The sequence below is a fragment of the Capra hircus genome, unplaced genomic scaffold (genome assembly GCF_001704415.2).
Source record: "Capra hircus breed San Clemente unplaced genomic scaffold, ASM170441v1, whole genome shotgun sequence".
Lineage (NCBI taxonomy): Eukaryota > Metazoa > Chordata > Mammalia > Artiodactyla > Bovidae > Capra > Capra hircus.
This window is the reverse complement of record NW_017217984.1, coordinates 1-21,087: the sequence shown is the minus strand read 5'-3', so window position 1 is coordinate 21,087 and position 21,087 is coordinate 1. Positions and strand designations below refer to the sequence as shown.

General features: G+C 50.2%; 1 protein-coding gene across 1 annotated transcript; it reads left to right on the top strand.

The window, feature by feature from the left end:
- The first annotated feature begins 561 nt into the window (after positions 1 to 561).
- Positions 562 to 1,353, top strand: LOC108635521 (melanoma-associated antigen 8-like). The gene has a single exon (XM_018045630.1). The coding sequence runs from the start codon at positions 562 to 564 to the stop codon at positions 1,351 to 1,353; it is 792 nt and encodes a 263-aa protein (XP_017901119.1).
- Positions 1,354 to 21,087: the final 19,734 nt, after the last annotated feature.

Genomic DNA, 21,087 nt, shown 5'->3' with positions numbered 1-21,087 from the left:
TCCAGGCTGTGGCAGGGGAAAGGTGGGCACTACAAGGGAGCTATAAGGGGACCATTTCCCCCACAACTGGGGGGGTGGCTCAGAGTCCAGGGGTGTGCCACAATCTACCCCCGAGGGGCCCCCTCCATTTTTCTTACAGGGGTTCCAGGAACCAGGAGCAGAGGTCTGAGGCCTGTGTCCAGAGGTCAGAGAAAAGAGGAGGTCCAGGCAGTACCAGGAGTCAAGGTGAGGAAGGTGGATGAATGAGCACCAGGGGCTCCCCATCCCAGAACAGAGGGGACCCCACAAATCCCTAATCCCCTCACCATGTCAGCCCCAGAACCTCTGGCTGTGTTGGCTGCACCCAGGAGAGCCACTGCCCTTCCTCCTTCGGGTAGCTGGGGGTCAGACTGCCCAGAAGGACGGCCGCTGTGAGGCCGAGAGCACCCCTCAAGAGGAGACCTATAAATGGCCTGTGTCGACCACCCAGGGTGTATTTCTTAGCTGAGGCCCATGGTCCACAATGTCCCCTGCCTCACTCTTGTCTGTGGTTTGATTCCAGGTATCGTGCTCGAGGTCAAGATGAGTGAGCTAAGGAAGCCCAAGAAAGACCTTCAGGACCCAGGCGAGGCCCAGGGCCCGGAGGAAGCACAGCTCTTGGGGGCTGAGAGAGGGGAGGCAGCAACCCCCTCAGCCTCTTCCCGCCCAATCTCTTTGTGCGCCACTGAGGAGGCCTTGCCCCAGGAAGCTCTGAATAAAATGGTGGCTAACATGGTGAAGTTCCTGCTCTGCAAGTATCGAGCCAAGGAGCCAACCTCTGATGCCGAATTGCTGCATACGGTCCTCGGAGGTAACCAGGAGCACTTCCCGGTGGTCTTCCGCCAAGCGGTTGAATGCGTTCTGCTGGTCTTTGGTATAGATGTGAGGCAGGTAGAAACTGCGCCCATCTACATCATGGTTCCCTGCCTGGGCCTCACCTGTGATGTGATACAGAGCGGTGAGCAGGGCCTGCCCAAGGCCGGCCTCCTGGTGGTGGTCCTCAGCCTGATCCTCCAGAATGGGGATCGCGGCCCTGAGGAGGAGATCTGGAGAGCACTCAACAAGATGGGAGTGTGTGTTTGGAAGGAGCACTGTGTCTTTGGGGAGCCCAGGGAGCTGCTGACCCAAGTGTGGGTGCGAGAGGGGTACCTGGAGTACCGGCAGGTGCCTGACAGCGACCCTGCTCGCTTCGAGTTCCTGTGGGGTCCCCGGGCCTTTGCGGAGACCAGCAAGGAGAAATTCACAGAGTATCTGCTCAGGGTCAACCGAAGGGCTTTTAGGTCCTTCCCATTCCCTTCTGCAGAGGCTGTGAGGGAGGAGAAAGAGGGGTCCTGAGCCAGAGCAGCAGCCAGGCTGATCCTTCCCTCTGTGATTGAAAAGGGAAGCCTTCTCAGGAGTGATGGCCTGGGCCACTTGGGGAACCCGGTGTGTAGCATTTTTAGGTTCGTGTTCTCTGCGATGACATGGAGACTGATCTCTGTTTTCTTTAGGAATTTTTCAAATGTGTATTTCAGCTTAAGGCTTAATAAACTTCAGTATCTAACTTTGTGAATGACATTGATCACACATGTATTTGTACTTACCCAGCTTAAGGACAACAGTTTTGCTGGTTTTTAAAAGAGTTTGGGAACTTTCCAATTTTATTTTGTGACCCTGAACATGGTAACATGAGATTGGAATTATAAGTATTTTGGAAATGTGAACTTACCTAGCAGTAAGGTACTTGGTGAAAGAATTAGAAAATAAAATGTGATTGTAGCGAAATCTTGCTTCTTATACTTTTTGTCTGTCATTTTATACAGCTAAGCTATCTCAGTTTATTTGGGTTTTCCCAGGTTATTATTTAATAAAGTAGGAGAAAACTAATCCAACTAAATAAGGCCCTGCTCCCGGCTCATTTATTCCACAGGACTTCAGGGAGCTCGTGCTCTGTGACAGGCCGTATTAACAGTGGGGACACTAGGAAGAGCAGGCCACCCCCACACCAGGAGTGATCATCTAAGAGCTGCAGCCACATGAGGAAGGTGGAGCGACATCCCCTAGTCCCAGAACAAGGCAACACGGGGCAGGGCAGTGGGGCTCCAGGAGAAGCCCTCGAGTGTCAGTGCCTGAGCCAGGGCAGTTTGGGCTTTGAGAAGATGGGTTCCTTCTGTGGGAGGTGATCGAGATGAGGCTGGGTGGTGGCAGTACCAGACCTCTTGACAATGTCTTATGGGTGAGAAGAAAATTTGAAATAGGACATACACAATAGAAGTTCTTCTTCACTTGGAGATGAATCTCCTGGGTCCAAAAGAGAAAGTGCACTTTGATCAGAATCAAGTAGACTCCTGGTTTTTCTGCCTGAGTGTAAATACACTTGAAAGGTTCCAAGTGAGACATGAGTGAATTTGGGTTGGCACACAATCTTCTCAGTCTCAGGGTTTATAGCTGAAGACATTTCAGTTACCATGTTGCAGAAACTGGTACTCGAGAATCCAAGCACGACACTAGGAGATTTGGATAACTCAGGTTTATTATGCTGGCAGGCACAGAGGAGTCAACACTCCAAGCTCTGAGCCCCGATCAAAGGGATTGCAGAGTTTTCATAGACAGACTGTAGTGGGCAGCACTAGCTGTTAATAGGCTGGTTTAAACTAAGGGGTTTCTCACGCTTGGGAACAGTGGTCAAGATGAGGAGGGGGATGCCTGACCTGCACAGGCGTGATTAAGCAGGTTTGCAGGGGCAAAGAGCAGGACAAGGGTGAGTGAGATGAACTCCAGTTTCTAGCATTGCAAGTTCCCGCTTTCTGAGACTACAGGACCCAGGTGATCTAGACTTTGCAAGGGGGAAGCTGAGTTACAGAGGCAGAAGGAGAAGGAGGTCGTGTAAAATTTTAACTTTTCCCCTTCATTCTCCACTCTCGATGCTTCTATCACTCATTGTAGAAAGCATCGTCCCATGTGTTTGGTAGGACATTCCAAGCTCCCCATCATTTAGGGAGAGTGTACTGAATTATTACCATTTGTAACTTTGTGGATTCAATCCGAGAGCTTATGAACTGGGTAAGAGCATGGAGAATACAAGGGCCAAACAAGAGCACTGCAAAGAGCATGAAGAGAGGACCTGTTAAAGGGAGAAGCCATGATGCCCAGCTCCAGATATTGCTCCAATTACCCCAAGAATTAGCTAGCTTTTCTCTCTTTTTATGATTTGTTCTCTTTGATGTTGGGCCATGTTCCTGACTATTTCTGACTGGTGTATATAAAAGCAGCATTCTTCATTCAAGAAGAGGCAGCTGAAAAGGCAGACACTTTTCAACTGTCAGTAGGTCTGATGCTGCTGCTGCTAAGTTGCTTCAGCCATGTCTGACTCTGTGCGACCCCATGGACTGCAGCCTACCAGTTTCCTCCATCCATGGGATTTTCCAGGCAAGAGTACTGGAGTGGGTTGCCATTGCCTTCTCCAGTCAGTAGCTCTAGACCTCTCTTATTTGGCAAAACCACCTCAGCCAGGGAGTGGTTGGTCCTGTAAGGCCACTAAAGATTTGGCCACTCTCCCAATGTTGTCTGTGAAGTCTTTGGATAGTGTATGATAAGAGGTGGTTGATGAAGCAATTCCTATTCCCATACCTATCCCAGCCATGATTCCCAGACTAGCTAGTAGGGGTATAAATTGGATGACTCTTTTTGACGGCATATGTGTTGCCAGAGGTATGGTGGGAGTCTGATTGTTAGGGACAATATTCATCTGGGGAGTGAGGAAAGCTAGGGTGCAGATATCCGCCTAATTGACAGGTAGACATAAGTAAGCATCTGTCCCACAAACAAAGAAAAAGCCTTGATGGGGGCGGCACCATCTATAATAGCAAGGGACACACAATGGCTGCAAAGCAGCCTGCACATAACAGATAACTGAAGACTTGCAAAAGGTTTTCTCCCCATCTTTGGGCTGTCATGGCTGTAGCAACTGAGCCTATCGTGAAGGGGCATCAGTTATACTGCGGAGCAATTTAGTTAGTAGGGAGAATCGATCGTAAGAGACTTCCAGTAAGAATGAAGCTTCCCATTACAGTGAGATAACAGACAGTTAACTGTAAATTCTGACCCAAATCCTAGTCCTGGGGTGCGACAGAAGCTAGTCCTGTGGCGAAGAGCACAGAAATAACAGCAATCAGGGATAGAGTCCAGGGTTGACAATGAAAATCCATTGATATTTTGATAGCCAGATCCTGAAGCTTCTGCCATGTGTTGACCAGCTAGCTGCCAGAGTGTGGCTGGAGCAAGGCTGAAGAATCCTCAAGCTGGCAAAGTTGCTATCGAGTGGGTGGTGGTCCACAGTCCCACTGATGAGGTATGGTGGGGACCACCTGCCTGCATCCTTTTGGTGTTAAGGGTGTCATTAATGTTGCACATCTCCCAGACCAGAGGGAATCTTGGTTTGCATTTACTCTCACAGTCAGGTGCAGGGAGTGCACTTGGTCTTCCCCGCTCTGATGGTTTCTATACTAATGGCCTTGTGTGCATTCAGGGCTTGTGCCCATCATCAAGCACGTCTGTTCTAATCACACATCTGCAGATGGCAGGCAGGAGCTCTCTGGGTCAGATCTAGGCCAGAACTCCATATGTTCCTGTGCACACATGCTCCCCGTCCACTGCGGACATTGACGGAGTGAAGGCCTGAGTATCACTTCCCACAGCATCCCATTTCTAGACGTCCTTACAATGTTTGCGTCTTTCCTCTCTCTCCCGCATTCAGTCACCAAGGTGAACGATGTGGGTCTCTTTGTGGGACAGACTTGGGGAATGATGGCTGCATACTTCTGCCAGGGTGTTGCAGAGTCTTTACTCATGAGGATCCCTCCTTCCCTTTGGTGAATGGGTTCTGTGTCTGACATTGACTCAGGTCTTGGAACTGAGGAAGACCTCATGACACTTTTGGAGCCCTCTCCTGCATCCTCCTGTTCACTCAACTTTGTTGTCTATCAGAAAGTAAGGAGTCTGCTTGCAATGCGGGAGACCTAGGTTTGATCCCTGGGTGGGGAAGATCCTCTGGAGAAAGGAATGGAAACACACTCTAGTATTCTTGCCTGGAGAATTCCATGGACAGAGGAGCCTAGCAGGCTACAGTTCATGGGGTCACAAAGAGTCAGACATGCCTGAGCGATGAACATTTTCACTAGTACTATTTAAGTCACAGATTTGTGGATGGCCCATCTCTTCCCTGGTGGCTCAGTAGGTAAAGCATCTGCCTACAATGTGGGAGACCCGGGTTCAATCCCTGGGTCGGGAAGATCCCCTGGAGAAGGAAATGGAAATCCACTCCAGTACTTTTGCCTGGAAAATCCCATGGACTGAGAAGCCTGGTAGGCTACAGTCCTATCCCATGGACTGAGAAGCCTGGTAGGCTACAGTCCATGGGATCGTAAAGAGTCGGACACGACTGCCCAACTTTCCCTCCCCATCTCTCTTGACCCTAAGAACACTGTGTTCTATTAGCAAGCTCTATACATCTCTGCAGATCAGAGCCTTTCGCTGCCACATCAGTGTTGTTAATTTTATAATAATAGAGATCACATTCCTTTTGAAATTTAAGTGCCACCTGCTGAATTGAAGGGGATGTGATCAAAAACTTCTAGGTATGTGTGTGTGTGTGTGTGTGTGTGTGTGTGTGTGTGTGTGTGTGTAATACAGGAACAGTGTCTCTGGAGTCAACACTTGCACAGGAATAATGCCAGAATTTTCTGCCCACAGGCGCTGCTGTGGGCACTGACCTCCTATGGCTTTAAAGGGTCTGATAAACCAAATGTCACTCGGGCACTAGTTGTGAACACGCATAAGGCAGCTTGGAGATTTCTACCAATCAACCCTGTCTTGACTTTAGGAGGATGGTGATTCCATATCAGGGAGGATTGAGAGCAATTGATGAAATTTGAAATTTAACTTTTACTCTTTATACTATTCTGAAGGAAACAAGAAAACTGGTATTACTGAGAGACAATATGAACTTGCATAGCAAAAATTCTAGTGAACCCACCAAAAATAAATAAATAAATAAAACATATAAGAACCAGTTAATGAGTTCAGCCAGTATGCAGGATATGAGATCAATGTTGTAAAAAACCAATTACATTTCTGTATAGCAGCAATGAATCATCCCAAAGTGAACCTGAGAGAACAACTCTGTTCAGCATAACATCCAAAGGAAGGAAATTCAGAAGAAGAAGACTAATAGACAAACAAAAGATGTGTGTGACTTGCACACTGAAAAGTACAAAACTTTGCTGAGTGGAGTTTACAAACATCTGTAAGAGAGAGGGTCTCTCTGTTCATGAGTCAGGAGGTGCGATGCTGTCAGACGGTGGTTCCTTCCAGCATGATGTGAGTCTCTTCAGTCCCTCCCCAAATGCCCAGAGACTTTTCTGTGAAAATGGAGAAGCTGATTTAAAAATAACGACGCAAAAGACCCAGAATAGACACAAAATGTGGTGGGGGTGGGGGGGGGCGATGGAAGACTTATTTGCTTGGTGACTTCAAAACCCAGAATTATGATAGAGGCATCATGACAATACAGTTTTCTTGTAATTGTAAATGTAGAGCTCAAAGGGACAGAATTGAGAGTTCATAAATAAGCTCATTTATTTATGGTTCATGGATTTTTTTTTCAAGGTGCTAAATCCACATGGAAAGGATAAATCCACTTTTCAACAAGTCGGGGATCCACCTGCAAAAAATGTGAGTTTGCACCACTTCCTCAGAACATACACAAAGACTAATTCATCTGAGAAAATGTTCATGACTTTGCCTTTAGACAATATTTTCCCAAATAGAAAACTAAAGCCCAATCCCTGAAAGGAAAACAAAAATCAATACAGCGTAATTAATCGAAAATTAAAACTGTTTTCACATATCCTTGCAATGGAACTCTGGTTAGGAATAAAAAGAAAAGAATGACAAATGTGTGGTATAGCATGGATCAAGGAAATAAGTCATGTGACTCCTTTTCTATGCAATTTCGAGGAAAGGCAAATCAATAGAGATGGGAAGAAGAGCAATGACCGCATGGGAGTGGGCTGGGCAATCAGGGATTAACTGTAGGTGGGCAGAGGTCATCTTCCTGAGTGATGGAAATGTCCCAAAACTGGACTGTGATGAAGGCTACATGACTTAGGAAACTGACTAGCAATCACTGAATTGTACCTTTTCCATGGGTGAATTCTAGGGTATGCAAATTACACTTCAATGAAGTTGAACAGTGCTTCTATCCGACCCTGGGCTCTCTGAGACAAGGAAGAAGACCTTCTTCCAGCAGGTTCTGGGCCTCACATCAGGGCAGAGTCACTCTTCCTCTGAGGAAACACTTGGAGATGTGGGTATAGAACACCTAGCTCCCTACCCCATTCAAATGTAATGCGACAGGCACCCAGGATGACTTCCTTTGTTTCCCCAGGAAGAGAACTCTCTGGCTTTACCCAGGATCCAAAAAGACACTGCTCAGCAATGTCCCCTTTCAGACTTTCCCTCATCCTTGAGACACACCGTTTGCAGGTCTGAGGGCTGCCACTGTAGCTGGCCAAAATCTTGGCTTTCTCTGTCCACTGAAGACAAATAAAAAACATGGAGACAAAGTGTGGAGGCAATAGACAGGTGGCTTTCATTCTCAGCCAGCAGAGAGGGGAACAAAGTAGGCTCCTGCCTCAAAAACTGAGCCCCCTGTCCATGAGGAATCTAGAGGCTGATATAAGATGAGGGCTCCCAGTCAGGACTCAGTGATGAGGAACAAAGGTGTTAGGATCTTGATTTCTTCGTCTTGCATTGCTTCAAAGTCAGCCATAGACTGGCACCAGTAACCCAGTAATTGATCCTGGCAGTTTGGTGACTCTGTGGCCTATTTTCTGATATGTAACTACAAGGGAAGGGTGTTGTAAGGGTAAACACCAGACGCACGATGTATTTAGCATAGAGTCAAAGAAAAATAGATGTGAAGTATAGCTCCTGTGGGCTTCCCTGGTAGCTCTGCTGGTAAAGACTCCATGTGCAATGCAGGAGACCCCACTTCAATTCCTGGGTTGGGAAGGTCCACTGGAGAAGGGATAGGCTACCCACTCCAGTATTCTTGGGCTTCCCCTGTGTCTCAGCTGGTTAAGAATCCACCTGCAATGTGGGAGACCCTGAAGCTCCCCTGGAGAAGGGAATGGCTACTCTCTCCAGTACTCTGGCCTGGAGAATTCCATGGACTATACCATCTATGGGATCACAAAGGGTTGGACACATCTGAGTGACTTTCACACGTTCATAGCTCCTGTACAGTTAGGGTGCAGAAAGCAAACCTTAGTTACAGATGTGCAGAGTTAGGAGCAGTTAAATTAAAAAAAAAAAAAAAAAAAAAAAAAACAACACTAGGAATGTTCAGGCCTGCTCACTGTTCTTACATTCTTCTCAGGAAAGGGTGAAAAAAACAACTCGTTCTTCTTGTTTTCAATTTCACTGCAACACTACCACCCAGCCTCATCGCAATCATCTCCCACAGAAGGAATCCAGCTTCCCAAAGCCCCAAATCACCCTGCCTCAGGCACCGAGTGCTCCTTATGGAGCCCCACCAACTTACACTGTGTTGCCTTGTTGTGAGGGACTAGGGGACGTCTCTCCACCGTCCTCATGTGACTGCAGCTCCTAGACCATCGCTCTAGGTGTGGGCTTGTTCTGCTTCTTCTACTGTCCCCTCTGCTAACACGGCCTTCCACAGAGCAGAGGCTCCCTGAGACTCTGGGGGAGAATAAGCCAGTGAGCAAGGTACTTACTTATTAACTGCAACCAATTTTACCCTAATTTCTTTAATAACTAATGCAAATCCAAATAAACATAGATCTTTTAGTTTTATAGATTAACAGATGACAAAAGGTTTTAGAATTAACTTTTATTTTTTATTCTCTATTTCCTTTTATTTTTTTCCACATGCCCAGCAGTTTTGAGGATCTTAGCTCCCCAACCAGAGATTGAACCTGGGCCCCAGCAGCAAGTCCTGACTCCTAACCACTGCACTGTCAGAGAATTCCCAATTCTTCTATTTCTTGACCCCATTAATTTTATTGTTCTTTCCCATTTCCAAAAAAATTCCTATTCCAATGAAATGTTAGCTTCCTCAGGGTCACAAAATAAAATAGGAGAGTTCCCAGGCTCTTTTAGGAAAGAATAAAACTCCTATCCTTAAACTGGGTAAGTATCAATACATGTGTGATCATTGTCATTCACAAAGTTAGACATTGAAGTTTATACCTTTAGCTGAAAAAAAATTTGAAAAATTTCTAAGGAAAACAGAGACGAATCTCCATGTCAATGTGGAAAGAACCCAAAGATGCTACACACCGTGTCCCCGCAACTGGCCCAGGCCCTCAAGACTGAGAAGGCTGACCGCTCCCTCTTCAGTCACAGAGGGAAAGGTCAGCCCCCCTTCTTGCCCCCAGGACATGCTGTTGCACATGGACCTGGAAGGAGTCTGGCTGCTGCTCTGGCTCAGGGCCCTTCTTCCTCCTCCCTCTCAGCCTCTGCAGATGGGAGTGGGAAAGACCTGGAAGCCCCTTGATTGATTTTGAGCAGATGCTCTAGGACGTGCTGCTTGCTGGTCTCCGCATAGGCCTGGGACCCCACAGGAACTGGTAGCGAGAAGGGTCACTGCGGGGCACATACTGATATTCCAGGTACCCCTCCTGACCCCACTTGGGTCAGCACTCCCTGGGGTCCCCATAGATGTAGTGCTCCCTCCAGGGGTATACGCCCATGTCGTTCAGGGTTTCCCAGATCTCCTCATGGGCGCAGTTGCCCTCCAGGAGGATCATGCCTAGAACCGCCACCAGGAGGCCGGCCTTGGGCATGCTGTGCCCATCACTCACCATCCCATTGCAGGCGAGGCCCAGGGTGGGGACTAGCGTGTAGATGTGCTTCCTGTGGTCCACCTCCCTCACGTCCACGTCAAAAACCAGCTGCAGGCACTCCGAGGCTTGGCGGAAGGCCTCCGGGAAGTGGTGCCCGTCCTCTCTGAGGACCACGTTCAGGATTTCATCCTTCGTGGTTGGCTCCTTGGTGTGATACTTGAGGAGCAGGAAGCACACCAGCTCCAGCACCAGCAGATGCAGTGGGTCTGGGAGCGTGGACTTGGCACCTTCCTGGTCCCACTGGGTGCTCTCGGCCACTCATCTTGGCTGCTGGAGGCCTCATCTTTGGATTGGCTCCATGGAGCGGCAGCTCTGGCGGCGGGGGGAGGGGCAGGGGAGGCACCCTGAGGGCTCGGCGGGGGGCGGGAAATGGGTGCTTCCACATCAGCCAGCTTCAGCTCTTCCAAGGTGCCCAGGAACAGGACAGAGGAGGAGGAGGAAAGCAAGGAGAAGGGGGAAAGGTATACGGCCTCCGCCTCCTCCTCCTCTTCCTCCTCCTCCACCTCCTCCTCCTCCGACTCCTCCTCCTTCTCCCACTAAATGAACTGTCCCACCACTGGGCTCTCAGCCTCCCTTGGGTCCTGAAGGTTGGCCTCACTCTCCTCATTGAGCTCGCTCATCCCAGGCATGACTGGGATCAAACCACAGACAGAAGTGAGGCAGGGGGACAGATGGGGACCCCGGGCCTGTGGGAGAGAGGTGTGTGAGTGGCCTCAGCTGAGAAACCCACCCTGGGTGGATGGATACAGGCCACTGACAGGTCTCCTCTTGAGGGGTGCTCTCGGGCCTCACAGGGACGCTTCTCCTGGGCAGGCTGTCTTCTGCTAATGCGAAGGAGGAAGTGAGGTGTCTCCCAAGGGTGCAGTCAGCACAGCCTGAGGTTCCGGGGCTGATACAGTGGGGGAAATTGGGCCTTGTGGGGTCCCGTCTGTTCTGGGGTGGGGAGTCCCTGATGCACACTCAGGGGACCCACCTCACCTAGACTCCTGGCGCTGCCTGGACCGCCTCTGCTCTGCAAGCTGCGGACAGAAGCTTCAGACCTGTGCTTTCCCCTTTGGGTTCCTGGAGCCCCTGTGAGAGGAAACAAGGGGGTACCTCGGCCGTAGACTGTGGCGTGGCGCTGGGGCCCTTGGTGCTGACAGGAGGACTGGGCTGGACTCGGTGAGGTTCCCCTTGTCCTGAGGTGAGTGGTTCCCCTCTGTGCTCACAGAGGGCCCTCCACTTCCTCCTGGCAGTGTCTGGGCCCTCCTGTCTGTTCTCCTGAGGCAAAATTCTCAAGACAATTTCCCTATACTAAAAGGAAGAAAGAGAGGGGCCCTGAATACTGGTCACGCCTGCCCAGGGGCTAACAGGGCTCACAAGGGACAAGGGGTGGCCAAACTCTACGGAGTGCCTCTGTGCTGGGATGACGGGGAGTCACATGAGTCTCCACCTTGACACCCTGAAAGGACCCTCTGTTGACTGTGACCCATCTCCTTAAGCAAAGGCCTTAACATTCATGACACCAGAAGTGAGAACACTCAATGCACCCGCCTATTCTGGGCCACCCTGTGTCAACAAAGGGACACAGCAGGCTGGGCTCCATGTACTGGGTGTGAGGAGGGGGTCTCCCCAGTGCTCCCCCGACCTCTGCGTGGGCCTGAGTGCAGACCCTCAAAGGAAGGCCCCTGGCCTTGACCAACCATCTGGCTGAGGAGGTGGGCCTCGGGGTTCCGATGGTTTCTAGGGCTGCTAGGAGGGATTTCTGTGGCCCCCTCTCTGTGGTGGGGATTGGGGTTCCCCACTTCTCCTCAGGGTCCTCACCTTGACTCCTGGTGACGCTGAGACTCCTCCTGCTGCTGAACAGACATGCTCCCCAGATGGCTGCCCCAGCGAAGTCTTCCCCCTCCAGGCCTGCCTCCACCACAGGCGCTCCCCCACCCCCACCATGCAGGGTCCCCACTGTTCTGGGGGAGGCTGATCCTCAGTCCATTCTCAGGACCTTTGCTCTGATTGCCATCCAGCCTGGCCTGACCCATGCTGACTGAGTTCCCCTGAAGCCTGAGCTCTCCAGAAACCCCTAGAGCTCCCTTCCACATATCTTGGCAGCAAGAGTGCATCACCCTGGCCTCCGTGCTGGGCTCCAGCGGGGATACAGCAGACCGCCTGCAGGGAGGTTCCCTTCTTTCTGAGCAGGGGACCCGGCAGTTCTCCCCAAGGGCAGGCTCAGGCCTTTCCTGCCCAGGCTCACCCTGGGGCCCCTCGAACTCAGCCCCATCCCCCCGAACCCTGAGGTGCTGCAGTTGGGAGGGGGATGTTTCCTAGGGACCTTCCTAGGTGACCTCCTCCGGGTCCTCCCTCACTGTCTGATGGAGCCCGGGCCCCTCCCTCTGCCCACCTGCAGCCTCCTGACCCCTCAACCCAGACCTGCAGCTGGTCCAGATGGAGAGGCTGCCCTCAGGGGGCAGCACCTGGAGCCACACGCCCAGGCTCCAGGGTGACAGCAGAAGCGGAGAGGGGAACGCTGGGTTCTGGAGTCCAGGGGCCGACTCTCCCTCAGGGTCTCCACCTAACATTCCTGCAGGTCCTAGTGGCTTGTCTTCATGCAGAAAGCCCACTCCTCACACCAGGACCCCAACCTCTCTAAGACCCCAGATGCAGAAGCTGGGACACACCACATTTGCTCCTCTCACCTGGGGGTCTCCCAGGCCTGGAGGCAGGGGCGGGTTTTGCTGGGGTCACCTCTGTTCTGGGGTCCGGGGCCCCCTAAATCCTCCCTCAGCGTCCTCATGTTCACTTTGGTCCCGTGTAACCCTCCCCTCTGCCCACCTGGGTGCCCACCCTATCCCAGGCTCCCAGTCTCTCTGGGACCCTGATGAGGAAGTTGGCACAGGCTGCTTATCTCGCCCTGTGGCCTCCCACAGCTGAGCGCAGGGCCAGGTTCTCTGGGACACTCCAGGCTCACCCATATTCTGGAGTCCAGGGTCCCCTCAGTGCACCCTCAGGGTCCTCACTTTCTGACCCAGTAGTCCCTAGGCTTCTCATCTGCCCACCTGAGCCCCCCTCCCACCCCACGGCAACAAGTCCCAGTCTGGCTGAGACCTAATGCGAATGTCAGGACGCCCTGCCACGTGCCCATCCGCCTGGGGCCTCCCAGGCCTGACGGCAGGAGTGGGCTTCTCTGGACACCCCACTTTCCTACTCCCCACTTTTCAGGGCTCCAAGAGCCCTTCACTCCTGCCTCTGCTCCTCATCTTGGCTCCCTTCAGGACTGGGGCTCCTCCCTCTGCCCACTTGAATTTTCTGCCCTGAGACTCAGGCCCTCCCCCTCCGGTCCCCATTGCAAAAAGCCCACTCGGGGCCTCCCAGGAAGGATGCAGATCCTGTGGGGTCTTAGTCCTCCCTCAGGCTCCTCTCCTGACACCCCCCCCCCCATATGGCTGGCTTCCTCTCTACCGGACTGGACCCTCCTCCCAGACCCAGGCCCGCACTTCCTCACACCTCTGAGGCAGACAGAAGTCGGGTGACATCACAATGGAATCTGTGGCTCAGGGCCTGCCAGGGCTGAGCTGGGAGTGGAGCTGGATTCTCTGGAGCCCCTGGGCAGAGGCCCCGCCCCAGAACTCACTCCTGAGGGTCCTCACTTGGGAGTCCTTGAGGAAATGCTGGCTGCAATGGGCTCCCTCCCAGTCGGGTCTGCAACTCCATCCAGCTGCACCCCGAGTGCAGAGTGACTCTGCGTCCCAGACTGGAAGTTGGAGGGGGGGCTGCAGCGCCCCAACTGCAGAGGAGGGTCCCTGAGGAAGCAGACCCTCCAGTGTTGCCTCCCTGCCCGCAGCCAGACTTAGTTTGTTCTAAGATTCCTTCTCTGCACGGAAGAGGCTGAGCAGCGGGGTCTGGGGAGGTCTTTTGAATCAAGTTTTCTAACTTTTCACAATTCAGAGCACTGATTTTCACTCTCTTAAGCCGCCTTCAGTGTCCGAATTATGTTGCACATCTTGCCAAATTTCAGGAAAGAGCATCCACTCTTACGCTGCCTGACTCACTCTGATGCTCAGTGCTATTCTCTTATTTCTAGTACAATCTTTATCTGCTGTTTAAAGCGTACATCTCAGAAAGGCCAGTCCTCACCCTAAGCTGAGGTGATTTCAAGCGGTTATGAGCACAGACACTGCAGCCCTACTGCCTCAATTGCCCCATTCTTTGTGCTGTCCTGATCTTACCCTGTGGCTTCTGTGGTCTGAGACACTGTCTCCCAATTTACACAATGAAATATGGGCAGAAGCTTAAACTTTCCTGTTACCCATCCAGTCACCTGCTTCTATGCAGGCTACAGCTATATAGATATAAATACATTTAATTTCATTCACTCTCCCTTCTTAGTGTCTCAGGATTTCTTTTGGGGATGGAAGACAGAAGCTCAAGATTGACTGTCCTTTTGGTAGATAAGTTTATAGCACTAATCTTGTAAATCTATAAAAAAAAAAAAAGGAACATTGGTATTGTCACAGAATTCTGTTTCCCATAATTGGATCTGCTCTATTTATTGGGGAACTCTTGAACTTGAGTCTACCAGTAAGCTTGTGTAATGCCTCCATAGAGATCTTGTCTACATATTTGTTAGGATTCTTTTTAGATAACTTTTGCAATTTATTGCAGTTTTAAAATGAGGCATTTTCTATTACATGTTCTACACAGCTCTTGCTCTTGCTGGGCAAAGCACTTGATTTGGCTGTGGAAATATTCCATCCCCTATTTTTCTGAAGTCTCTTATTCATTTGACCTTTCCAAGGGCTCAGTCTTTTGAATTTGCTAGATAGATGATCACATTGTAATATGAAATATTTTTTTTCAGTATAAATTTATATTGCAAAATATAAAGACATTATATTTATATAACTCTGGTTTTCTGTTTCAGGGCAGCTTCAAAAATTAGACAGGATAGATAACATACTTATAGGACTTGTACCTAACAAAAATGCCTCTAACATTTCACATTGCTGTATATATACATATGTGTATATATGTGGCCCTCTGGGGGTTGATGCTGCTTGGGTTCTAGGTGCTTCCTGAAATTGGAGGTCTGTTTCCTTTCCTAGGATAGGTAACTTTGCATGAAATGTTCCCTTGGTATCTCTAATTTTCTTAAAGATATCTCTAGTCTTTCCCATTCTATTGTTTTCCTCTATTTCTTGGCATTGATTGCTGAGGAAGGCTTTCTTATCTCTCCTTGCTATTCTTTGGAACTCTGCATTAAAATGGGTATATTTTTTCTTTTCTCCTTTGCCTTTCACTTCTTTTCTTAGCTATTTGTAATGCCTCTTAAGACAACCATTTTGCCTTTTAGCATTTCTTTTTTCTTGGGGATGGTCTTGATCACTGCCTCCTTTACAGTGTCACAAACCTCCCTCCATAGTTCTTCAGGCACTCTGTCTATCAGCTCTAATCCCTTGAATCTATTTGTCACTTCCACTGTATAATTGTAAGGGGTTTGATTTAGGTCACACCTGAATGGTCTGGTGGTTTTCCCTACTTTCACTATGTAACTTCTCACTATGTACATCTGTTCTTCTCTCAAATTCTTTCAGCCACTTTATGATCATTACCGTGAACTCTTTATTTGTTAAAGTCTTTTCTCCTTCTCACTTAGTTTTTCTCCTGGGGTTTTATCGCATTCCTTCGATTGGAACATATTCTTCTGTTCCCTCATTTTTCTTCATTAGCTATTTTTATTTCTATGTCTTTGGCAGGTTGGTTTTATTTCTTCATCTTGGAGTAGTGGTCTTTAGAAGGAGACAGCCTATGTATCCCAGCAGTCCCCTGACCTCTTGTCACCAGATATATATGCTCTAGTGTTGCCCCGGTGGGGACTGCATGGTCCCCTCTCTTGTCACAGGCTGACTGGTTGGGCAGCCTGGTAGGCATGGCTGACCCCTGGTCTGCTTGGTTCCCAGGCCTTGCCTTGTGCAGAGGCTGATGATCACCAGTAGGTGCAGTTGGGTCATGAGGTTTCTGGCTGCTGAGACCTGGGTGGTCCCAGGTAGTGCCAGCCCACTGGTGGGTGGAGCATTGTTCTGGGGTGGATGGTTACACTGCCCAGTGTTAACAGATCTACTGCTAACCTGCTGTTGTGTGGGGCTCATTCCTGACACAGCTGGTTTCAGGGTCCAGGGTGTCTGAATCAAGTCTCCTCCTTCTTATCTGGAAATCCAGCTCCTATGGAGTCACAGGTCTTCTGCTGGCCTGCTAGTGGGTGGGCTTGGACCTGATATGGCAGGCTGTAGGGCTACAGCGGACCTAGGGTTGCTTCCTTTTCACTGTTGAGTGCAGCCCAATCCTGGCGACCCTGGCTACAGAGCATGTGTTCCTGGAATGGGTGCCAGCCATCTGGTAGGCGGAGCTGGTCCCAGGGTTTCTGACTGCCAGCCTTGGGTTTGCTGAAGTTGGTGCCAGCCCTCTGGTGGAGGACCAGGGTTTGGACCTCTGGCTGTGGAGCTGAGAATACCCAGGCTTGTGTGGGCACACTGGTGGCTGAAGCACCATCCTGGGCACCCTGGTGGCAGGGCCAGGTCCTGTGTAGGCGAGGGACTCTGAGGGTCCTAATGCAAATGCCCTGCTGGTGGGTGAGGCTGTGGCCATGCTCACCTATCTGCTTGGTCTGAGTCTGCCCAGTAGTGATGCCAACAAGCTGCCTGGTGGGGCTGAGACATCTTGCTAATAAGTGAGATGGAGGATTTCAAAATGGCACTTACCAGCACCCATGTCCTTTTGTAGAACATGGGCCCTCAAGTGGCTGCCACCAGCAGCTCTGCCCCAGGGTGAGCTCCATTTACCTACTGCCTCTCCAGGAGCTCTCAGAGAGGAGCAGGTGGGTCTCACGCAGGCTTTCTCAAATTTCTGCATCCACACAGAGTCTTGGAGTGGGTGAGGTTTTCTGTATGTACTTGAAGAGTGGAGTCTCTAGTTGCTAAAGCTGCCTGGCTCTCCTTAGCGTAAGACCCGCTTCCCTTCAAGCCAAATGTTTTTTGGGCATGTTGTCCCGGTGCATGACCTACAGGCTAGGTGCCCAGCATGGGGCTCGGATCTCTCACTTCCTGGAAAGAACATCAGCACTGGTGACTATCCTACCGTGTGTGCATTGCCCACTCAGGGTACAGCTCTTGACTATACCATGAGTCTGCCCAGCTTACCCATCCTGATGTGGTTGCCTTTCTATAGTGCATATATGTGTCTGTGTGTGTGTGTGTGCATGTATATAAATCTATAATTCTAGACATATTAAATTCTATATATATTTTTATATATAAAAATTATATTATTTTCATCACAGACTATTGCTCAATCCTCAGTATCATACTGTTCTTCAAGAAGACCATTGAGATATCAATGGTGAGTTGATCACAATATCTCACTTCCATCCTTGAAGGAGGAGAGGACTATCTTTTCTGAAATTGATAGAAACACATTCTCGATGTGGGTTTCGCTTTCCTGCTTGCAGCGCATTGTCTGGTGCCACTATTTGAGGGCTCACAGAATGCAGGACTGAGTGACACAGAATATTTCACAAAACCATCCAGGACCAGGAAATCCCCTAGTAGCACACCAGGGGCTGAGAGGGCAAGTGGCCATGAGATTCAAAGTCGCTATCTCAGCCCCTACTTTCCAGAAGCTGCTGGTCTTCTGGAGCAATGGAATGACCTCTACAAAGCACACGTGATGTGCACACTGGGATATGGGAGCCCATGGTGCTGGGTTGTCACCCTCCAGGGACCGGACATGCTCCACATCTGTCATCCTTAGTTCCCCCATGAGGTAAGATACATGATCCTTGAATCAGAGGTAGAGTAACCCCACAGATCACCACTCCCACTGACCCATGTTCTCACTTACCATCCATCACTCCCAGTGACCCACAGGGAACTTCTACTTCCGGTCTCCCAAGAATAGGTTCTATAGTTCCAGAGCAGGACTATCCACATTAGCCACATCTAGCTATTTACTTTTGACTTCACATTATGTTAAAGGCCCTGGACACACTAAGCACATTTGAGTTCACAATACCCAGCCTCATGTGGCTACTGGTTACCTTATTGCTGGTGGTGACACAAGACAGGCTGTTCCCAAAGCAAGAAGTTTCCCCCAGGAGATACGATAGTAGTCCTACTGACCTATGAGCCACGGTTGCCACCTGGGCACTTTGGGCTCCTCCTGATAGGAGACCAACACACACAGAGAATTGTCCCCATCCCGGCAGGCAGTGCTGACCTTGATCCTAAGGAGTGTGCGGGTTACTCTGGCACAGGGGGGACAGCCAGGAAACATCTCTAACAGCCAGGTGATGTGTCTTGTGTTCCTGCGGTGAAGACAAGAGTCTTCTCTTGTGTTTCAGTGGTGAACTGACAGGTCCAAGAGCGAGGGTCTGAGAAGGGCATCGGATCCAGGGCTTCAGAACCCTGAGCGACAAACTGTATTACGTCAAGAGGGAAGCCACTGGAAATGGCCGATGTCTTGTCTGAGAGTACAGGGGATTTAGAACGATCTCAGGCAAGAGAGAGTGACCATCAGTTGTGATGCAGCACCTGCTGCAACTGTGAGGGCCCAGCATTTGTCCAGTCTTTCTCTCGGAGCTTCTTTAGGAGAGCAGACCAACCAGAATCCTCAAGGAGCTGTCCTCAGATGAGGCAATCTCTCTAAATGAAAGGAGTGTATGTCAGTGTTGGGAGGGGTGGATTAGAGTGGATGCTGTGGTACCACCCAGATCTCCTCTTTGTGGCTAGCCCACTCTTTTGCCCAGGCCCAGCAGTGTTGATGGAAGAGGACGCAGAGCAAAAGTCTTCTCCAAATTCGTCCTCCACTGAAGGGGACTGCCTCCCTGGGGCAGCTGTTTGTGAGAGACTACTCACAGGATCAGTGTGGGGAAGATACAGCGGCCTGACCCCCTCACTTGGATTAAGCTGATCTCTGCAGAGTCTTCCCTTTTCATGTCTGCTTTCTGAAAATTACTATGACCACGGTGGTCTGAAATGGCACCAGAAGTGAACAACAGAATGAAAGGCGAGTTAGACACAGAGACTTAGCCTTTGGAGGTTGGAAGTCATGGGCAGGGGCGATCTCTGTGCCCTGTCAGAAATTCCAGGAGTATGAATCCCAAGTATTTGTGTTGGACTCAATCACAAAGCTATATCTCAAGGCTTCTGTGCCCTGATGGTTATTTTGGCAAGTCAGATCATCTTCTTGTGCCAGCGAATAAATGGCACAGAATGAGTAAGCATTTACCACTACTATTGGAGAAGGCAGTGGCACCCCACTCCAGTGTTCTTGCCTGGAGAATCCCAGGGATGGGGGAGCCTCGTGGGCTGCCGTCTATGGGGTCGCACAGAGTTGGACACGACTGAAGCGACTTAGCAGCAGCAGCAGCAGCAGCAACCACTACTATTATGATTGAAGTATTTATGCATCACACAATAAGGCAGAGGAGTATGGATGGATGGACTCCAAGTTAGACATTTTCACCTGGCCTCCTGTGTGCATTTCATGGGGCACAAGGAAGGGGCTTCAGGCTGGGTACCTACAAATGTTAGTATCCCTGTGACAAGGGAAAGGTCAGCTGCAGTTGAGGCACTTACAATCAGCCTCCTGTTTACTCTCTGAAATGAATAAAACAATAGAGACAGCATAAATAGCCAGTGTTTGTCTCTTATAGACACCTAAATGTAACAGTCATGGCAAGGACAAAGAGGGGCAAAACCTCGTTTGAGTAAAGGATAAAGGGATCTCCACTCCCACATCTTTTGGGACAAGGGAGACACCGGACATGCGAAGCAAGGCTCCTTGTGGGTCAAAAGTCAAGGAGAATGCCAGACCATAATGAGTCTTGCTCCTCATGGAAGCCTTCACTTCGAGATCCATCTTGGCTGAGGGATGTGTGTATGAATGCAGGGGAGTGTCCCAGGGAGGTCAGGTGTGGAAAAAGAAACCAGATGATAGACCTGAAGGAAGGCAAAATCCAGAAGGACTGCCTCATATGAATGACTTGACCGGCTCTTGACTGTGCTCCTGCTCACCGGGGGGACATCCACACTCTTTCTCTCCAGGATTGCATCTCTGCCTTGCTTCTGTCTCAACTAAACCATTTCTTTCTGTGCTCTCCCACTTGTGCTATGTTTCTAATAATAAAGTCTGTACCTGCATTTACAGTTTCTGCCTCTGTGATAAATGCACTTTTCACTGGAGGCAATGATCCATGAAACGATAGCGTTCAGCCTCTAGCCCTCGCTAGTCTCCTGGCTGGGATTCCAGACTCTCATCCAGGGTACCCAGGTTCAATTCCTGGGCAGGGAATTAAGATGTCGCTTCACTCAACCGCTCCCTGCTGCCTCAGAGATCAGTGCCACTGGAGGAGCCCAGGTCCTCACCTTGGCCTGAATGGACGGCGCCTGGCTAGAGCTTCCATCAGTCAGGCAGAAAGGATCCTTTCCTGCTTTTTTGGACCTCAGCCCCATGGATGTGGCACCACCTTCATCCAGAATATCTTTCCACCCCACCCTCAGATATCAGCACAAATGGGATGCTTTTTCCCAAACAACGTGCTATTGTTATTTATATGAAAAGTGTTTTTGTTTCTGTCTTTGTATTTAAAACTGGTGAGTTGATCATGTATTTATTCCCAAACTGTTGGAGGTTTACCTAGGATCCCATGTTCCCTGCAGGCAGCTTCCAGGAAGCAGAGGAGAAGAGACGTGAACAAGGACCTGGAGTCTCTCCCCGCCCTACAGTTGCTCAGAGCTCAACAGTCAGCAGCCTGTAGGTGTAGCTTGTGATGAAGACGATTCCCTTCGTGTTTGAGGAGTTTTTGAGAAAGCCAAAGTGCCTTGAATCCCCAACTGTTTCTAGTCACCCCTCTGTGCTGGCACTTTCAAATGCAAGATCTGATTTAGCTTCAAGGCTCCTGGGAATGTCAGGGAGGGGTCCCCCGGCTCCCTCCAGTGCTCCTTCTGCCCTTCCCTCTGCAGTGATGCTGCCACAGTCCCAGCGAGCTGAGGATGTGCCCCTGCCTCCTGATGCCAGGCACAGTCTCCCCGAGAGTCCCGGCTGCCCTCACACGCTGGGACTTGCCTGCGCACCTCCACAGGTGCCCTTAGGCTCCTGACAGCCATGAGCTTCATGAGGGCAGGCATCAGAC

Excerpts from the sequence above, each read along its gene's own strand:
- LOC108635521 (XM_018045630.1), top strand. The coding sequence starts at position 562 with ATGAGTGAGCTAAGGAAGCCCAAGAAAGACCTTCAGGACCCAGGCGAG.